Source organism: Spea bombifrons, chromosome 1 (genome assembly GCF_027358695.1).
Source record: "Spea bombifrons isolate aSpeBom1 chromosome 1, aSpeBom1.2.pri, whole genome shotgun sequence".
NCBI classification, from domain to species: domain Eukaryota; kingdom Metazoa; phylum Chordata; class Amphibia; order Anura; family Pelobatidae; genus Spea; species Spea bombifrons.
The window spans coordinates 157,876,440-157,883,580 of NC_071087.1; the positions used below are offsets into that span (position 1 = coordinate 157,876,440).

The window sequence follows — 7,141 nt, forward strand, 5'->3', positions numbered from 1 at the left end:
GGCCCGCTGGTCAGAGGTAGATTTCTTATTGAAATTTGTTAAAAACGTTTCTCATTTTTTCATTGGAACGGTAATGGTTAAAAAGTCTTCTGCTAAAGTCACATTTGGGTTGAGTAGAGCCTCTTCCGCTTGCTTCTTCAGCACCGTGACGTCTTCATCGCCTTCAGCAACCATGAGAGGCGGTTTATACCTTTGGCTGAAGTGGGTCAGAATCAGCTTCTTTGCCCCACATAAATTGGCAAATTGGGCCACCATCCGTGGCGTGCTGTGGCCGTGCTCCTTGGCTTTGTCCATCTGGCCGTCATCCAACGTAGCTTCGTGAACCAGAATGTCCGCCTCCTGGCAGAGCCTGGCGCCCCCTGCAGACACAATTCCCGCGCAGTCCCCGAAAATGCACACTTTCCGACCAGGAATGGGATCTCCCAAGACGTCCGACGGGGAAACGGTTTCCCCGTTTTCTAAAGTAACTGTAGCTCCGAGCTTTAGCTTTCCGCAAACAGGTCCCGGCTGAATCCCTGGAGATGAGACATCGTCTGGTTAACATACACATTCCATACAGAACACACAAAGTGAAGAATCATTCCGCATAGGAGCGTAGCCACGTACGTGGGGGGGGGGGTTTGCAGGATACATTCAGTAATAAGGACCCAGCGTAATGAGCTTTTCCTGCAAGAAGTTCTTGTTTGGCCCATTATATATTCTATATCTTAAGATCACCTTCTAAACAGTAACGTATGGCCCTAAACCTGACCCAGGACAGCCTGCCCAGCATGGCTGCCATCACCGGAACTTCATGACTTAAGGTTGCATACTGCGGAGGCTGTACTGGCTTCATAGACCCTCCATAGTGCTAATGGGGAGATCGAACCAGCCCATTGAGGAGCCCATTGAGCAGCCCATTGAGGAGCCCATTGAGCAGCCCATTGAGGAGCCCATTGAGCAGCCTATTGAGCAGCCCATTGAGGAGTCCATTGAGCAGCCCATTGAGGAGCCCATTGAGCAGCCTTTTGAGCAGCCTATTGAGCAGCCCATTGAGCAGCCCATTGAGGAGTCCATTGAGCAGCCCATTGAGGAGCCCATTGAGCGGCGAAGGGCAGACCACCCAAGGAAGCAATCTGTCCATCAGTTTTGTGGCTGCAGCTTGTCTGCTAAGCTGTTCTAAATGCATCGGGGTAATATGCTTCATGGAAGAGTTAAACTTCCATAGTACCCAGTAGACAGCCACGCTACTTTAAGAGACGTCAACCGGTGGCAGTAAAACAGAGAACTAAGACAAAAACGTTGACCACCAGCTCGACAAATTCTGAATCTTTTACCGAATTATTGCATTAATAAGCATTTTATCCACACAACCAATTAATTCCGGCACATGATCTTTCTATTGGAATATTACTGGATGGATCAAAGTAGAAACATTGGCATTACCAAGGCTTCGCAGCTTCTGCACATCGAGTTTGCCCGGCCGTTCTTTCTCGCTTATTACGAATCCGAACGACGGGATCCGATGATAAAGCTTGATAGCGTTTACTGTGAATTGTCCGTTTTCAAACAGGAGGTAGGAGCCATCGGCTGGATCCTCACAGAGAGTCCTTCCCGGATCCTCGGCAGCCGCCTCGTCTTCCCGGCCACATCTAGACCAGTCCTTGAATTCTTCTGGTGGACACTGGTCTTCTGTAGGGAGCAGCTCGTGGACCACATATGGAAAAGCGAGCTGGGAGTGAGAGATCTCCAGACTCCGTCTGATGAAGTCCCTCAGGCCCACCGGGCCGTAGATGTCTACAGTTTGTTTACTCGGGGTAGATCCGCACTGGAGGCTCACGGTGCACAGAAAGCCTGGGAGTCCAAATATATGGTCGCCATGGAGGTGCGTTATAAATATTTTTGTAATTCTACCTGCAGGGGGGAAAAAAACACAAAAAGATCAACATTAAAAGAAGATCTCTCACCAAATGTCAAATTAAAAAGGTTTTCATAAATATTGAGCTGTTTCTGACCCATAATATAATGTTTTCAGGCAGCTGCATATCTGACCCCGATCTACTAAACACCCCGACTCCTTATCATACTGCCTGTGGGGGAACAATAGAATGGCTCAGTCTTAGTCACCCAGCTGATCACTCTGATTAATTAAAATTTATGGGGGAACAGACTCCATTAGCATTGCCATAAAGCATCAGCTCAGTGTGGTGTTTGAGCCGGGAAAATCACCCAAAATATCACATGACTGACAGCAACGGCGGCTCCAGGTCTGCAGATCAAGGGAGTTTATTGGGACAAAATGAGATAAAACCAGGTTTTTGTCACTGACCGACATAACTGTATACAGCGCTGGGGGTTATATTACTGTATACAGTGCTGGGGGTATTATTACTGTATACAGCGCTGGGGGTTATATTACTGTATACAGCGCTGTGGGGTTATATTACTGTATACAGCGCTGGGGGTTATATTACTGTATACAGTGCTGGGGGGGTTATATTACTGTATACAGTGCTGGGGGTTATATTACTGTATACAGCGCTGGGGGGTTATATTACTGTATACAGCACTGGGGGTTATATTACTGTATACAGCGCTGGGGGTTATATTACTGTATACAGTGCTGGGGGTTATATTACTGTATACAGCGCTGGGGGGTTATATTACTGTATACAGCGCTGGGGGGTTATTACTGTATACAGCGCTGGGGGGTTATATTACTGTATACAGCGCTGGGGGTTATATTACTGTATACAGCGCTGGGGGGTTATATTACTGTATACAGCGCTGGGGGGTTATATTACTGTATACAGCGCTGGGGGTTATATTACTGTATACAGCGCTGGGGGTTATATTACTGTATACAGCGCTGGGGGTTATATTACTGTATACAGCGCTGGGGGGTTATATTACTGTATACAGCGCTGGGGGGTTATATTACTGTATACAGCGCTGGGGGGTTATATTACTGTATACAGAGCAGGGGAGGTTATTACTGTATACAGCGCTGGGGGTTATTTTACTGTATACAGCGCTGGGGGTTATTTTACTGTACACAGCGCTGGGGGTTATATTACTGTATACAGTGCTGGGGGTTATATTACTGTATACGGCGCTGGGGGGGTTATATCACTGTATACAGCGCTGGGGGTTATATTACTGTATACGGCGCTGGGGGGGTATATTACTGTATACAGCGCTGGGGGGGTATATTACTGTATACAGCGCTGGGGGGTTATATTACTGTATACAGCGCTGGGGGGTTATATTACTGTATACAGTGCTTGGGGGTTATATTACTGTATACAGCGCTCGGGGTTATATTACTGGATACAGCACTGGGGATGTTATATTACTGTATACAGCGCTGGGGGGTTATTACTGTATACAGCGCTGGGGGTTATATTACTGTATACAGCGCTGGGGGTTATATTACTGTATACAGCGCTTGGGGGGTTATATTACTGTATACAGTGCTGGGGGGTTATATTACTGTATACAGCGCTGGGGGGTTATATTACTGTATACAGTGCTTGGGGGTTATATTACTGTATACAGCGCTCGGGGTTATATTACTGGATACAGCACTGGGGATGTTATATTACTGTATACAGCGCTGGGGGGTTATTACTGTATACATGCCAGATATTTTCTCTTAGTTCTGGGAGCATTTAAAGTCTCTCCCAATGCCTGCGGGGGAAGTGCATGCGCAGACACACAGTGCTGCAATCTATGTGGAAAAAAAATAGGAATGGGGTTTCTTTCCGTGGTTATAATGAGATTGTTGCTCCCCCAGACCGGACTGCATGCGCGGCACCGGCAGACGTCGCACCCGGCGGTTTCCACAATGCTGGCGACAGCTGCGGGATCAGCAAAGCCATAAAAGTTTATTAAAGCCGACAGGCAGCTCGAGGTGAAGAATCTCAAACATCATCTCTTTGGGTTTTACTTTCCGCTTCCTCCGGGATTTAATTGCGACGCCTTAAATAAAAGTCCAATAAATATTATTCTGAGCGCGAGAGAAACGAGGTACTAAAGTATCCATCGCTTCATCACTTGATCTATAACACATCTCAGAGGTAGAGGCTGGGCATTTATTCACTAAACTGTGAGTTTGATGAAAGGTTTGATGTAAAAAGTCCAATCTTGATCATTATGAAGGGTCAGTTGCTACGCACATGGCTCTGTATTATTAAAGGTGCTGTTCCACCTAGGGTGGCTCATAAAATTTCACCAGATAAGTGCGGCATCTCTCCTTATTTTACTCCTTGATGCTCTATGTCATTTAAAACAGGGCTTGACAAATTTGTTGGGAATCTAGGCGCCAGGTAAAAAAGTTAGGAGCCAGGATTTTTTATAAACTAACAGTTGGTCAGGAGTGATCTGATCATCATCAGCCCACTTACTAAACTCACAGCATTTGACCTGGAAGCACCCTGGACTTTCAGGTCAGTGCTGTTTTTTTTTTTTTTTTAACCCTTTCAATGCTGATGTTCCATTGGATCACAACATTGACTGATATTTAGTCCCCACAAGCTTGTGGGGACAAATGTTAACCCCTGCAATGCCACGAATGTGTCATACACAATTGTGGCATTGAAGGGGTTAAACGCTGCACTGACGCTCTCAGGGACCGATCAGGCAGCAGGGGGGTGTTGGGGCTGGTCTCCACACTCACGGGGAGACCAAAGAACCCTCTCCCCTATCCCTGAAGCTGCCTCTGGCAGCTGGGACTCAAATTGCTGGTCTATAGACCACCCATTGCAGGGGGGGGTCTCTGATGACTGCTGTAGGCTTCCATGCCTACAGGAATCATCAAAGGGCTTGTGGGGGCTCGTTTTTGCTGTTGCTGGTCTGCCTGGAACCAGGCAGACCACCAGCAGCAGAGCCCAGTACAAAACGGGAATTAACCCCTAAATGCCGCGATCGCGGCATTGAAGGGGTTAACGCTGCACTGTCGCTCTCATGGAGCGATCAGGCAGCTGGGGGGTGTTGTGTCAGGTCCCCACACTTGTGTGGGGACCCAATCAACACTCAACCCCCTTCCCTGAAGCTGCCTGTGGCAGCTGAAAACGCGATTGCTGGTTTTGCAGCAACCACGTTTTCAGCCTACAGGCTCACTCCGTGGGAGTGATCTCAGGCTCAGGGGCGGGCTCGGAGTGGCTGTACTGTCTGCCCAGACTCCTGGGCAGACAGCAGCGCCCCCATGTGGTGACTCAGCCTCTTACATCCACAATTTTTTCTGGATGTAAGAGGCTGACAAAACCTAGGCGCCAGGACAAAATTCTCTGTCGCCATGGCGACCTGGCGCCTGGGATTTGTCGAGCCCTGATTTAAAAGGTTTATTGAGATACTGCAGCTGCTTAGCAACAGAGTCCTGTCATTCTGTAAAACTTATTCCTAACACTTGGTAACCTTTTTATTGTATGCCTTTATATTGCTTTGAGTTCAGGACTAATGAATGTTCTCCAAATGTTTACAAAATAATAAAATAAAATATAAATAAAAAAATAAATGACTAAAAAATAAAATGGGAAAAAAGCCTCTGTAAAAGAACAAAAAAACCAGTACCTGAGACTTTTTATTATTATTATTATTTCTATAAACTCAATACAAGCGTGATTGCCCAATGTGTAATTCTGAGTATGCTCACTCAATAGTGAACATCCTGACTTAGGACCCACTGACCTGCTTTAAGGGGGCTCTTCATAAATTGAGTCTGGGTTCCCTCACCGCAGTCAAACAGCCAACACTCTCCTTCCGTGCGGAAAACAACAGCAGAAGCCCCCCGGCAGGGAGAGGGATACGCAGACCCCGTGCCCAGAAACGTGATGTCCATGGTCATCGCCGCTCAGCTGTCCGCAACCAAACCTGATGGACAATAATACAAATTAATAATAATAATAATGAATGAATGAACCAATCAGCATCCAGCCCTACGGCGTCACAGCTCTTCGCGCTAACTTTTAAGAGAAGCCGCAGCTCTGGAGCCGAGGGCAACACCCCATCCTTGGTCCCTCTTTTCAACCCCACTGATTGGCTGATAAAAGCATTGAAATCAATGGAAGAGCTTTCTGCAGATGTGCAAGGAGGGTCTCGGTAGAGCGGCCCCCGGAATCCTTGCGGAGCCAGCACTGGTGGTTACGATACTTTTCATCCAAACATACCTCCTGCAAGCCGAGGAGCTGCGGGGGCAAAAAAGAAGCCAATGCATATGGGGGGGGGGTTAAGCGGAATCCCTCCATCCGGTTACAGGAGGGGCCGCATTAATATTTACTTTTATTTATATAAAGTCCCTACATTCAAAGAGTCTGAGAGCTTACAATCTAGAGGCCATGCGAACATTTAAACCACAGAGGTATCTGCATTTCGGTGAATATTTAGGTAAGCGGGATTTTACCGATACACCGAACACCCTTTCTTACTGGGGTCTGTTATATATAATGAGCAGCTCTGGAGCTCGGAAGTCATAATGACTTAAAGTACCTAGTAAAGGTTACTGTCATCCAATACACACTGAAACATGTGTGTAATATATATATATATATATATATATATATATATATATATATATATATATATATATATATATATATATATATATATATACACACACACACACACACCTACACATATGTGTATATATATTATATATATATTATATATACACATACAAATACATACACACATATACCATATATAATATATACACTGTACATATACACACATATATTATACATACACATACAGTATACATTATATACACTGTATACACACACACATATATATATATATATATATATATAAAAATATATATATATATATATAACATACACTGTACATACAGACTCTATATATACATATATATTACAGACTATGACAAGTCACTGTAGTAATTTCGTTTTTGCCTTTCTGTAGTAGACTGATATGTAGATTCTATCTGCACCCGGGACACGCTGCTCCCCCACACTTACTATATATAACATTATTATTACCCGACAGATCGTCTTCACTGTCACGGAACACGCGTCAATGTGAAAACGGAAGTCGGTCATATTACTGCACCCACACCAAACAGCGCGATATCCGCGCAAACGAGCAGGAAGCGGCCATCTTGCTACTCTCAGGGGATCGTTACAGTAGAGAAGAGGATCGCATCGGC

General features: G+C 45.6%; 1 protein-coding gene across 2 annotated transcripts; it reads right to left on the reverse strand.

Annotated features, from left to right (window-relative positions):
* ELAC1 (elaC ribonuclease Z 1) lies at positions 1-7,019 on the reverse strand. 2 transcript variants are annotated; one of them, XM_053448225.1, is made up of 4 exons: positions 6,975-7,019; positions 5,668-5,850; positions 1,426-1,893; positions 1-515 (listed from the first exon to the last, which is right to left on the reverse strand). In XM_053448225.1, the coding sequence occupies exons 2-4, from the start codon at positions 5,822-5,824 to the stop codon at positions 52-54; spliced, it is 1,089 nt and encodes a 362-aa protein (XP_053304200.1). In that variant the 5' UTR covers positions 5,825-5,850; positions 6,975-7,019; the 3' UTR covers positions 1-51. The 2 variants fall into 2 exon arrangements, with proteins under 2 accessions (XP_053304200.1, XP_053304199.1); XM_053448224.1 differs by lacking the exon at positions 6,975-7,019 and adding an exon at positions 6,380-6,412.
* Positions 7,020-7,141: the final 122 nt, after the last annotated feature.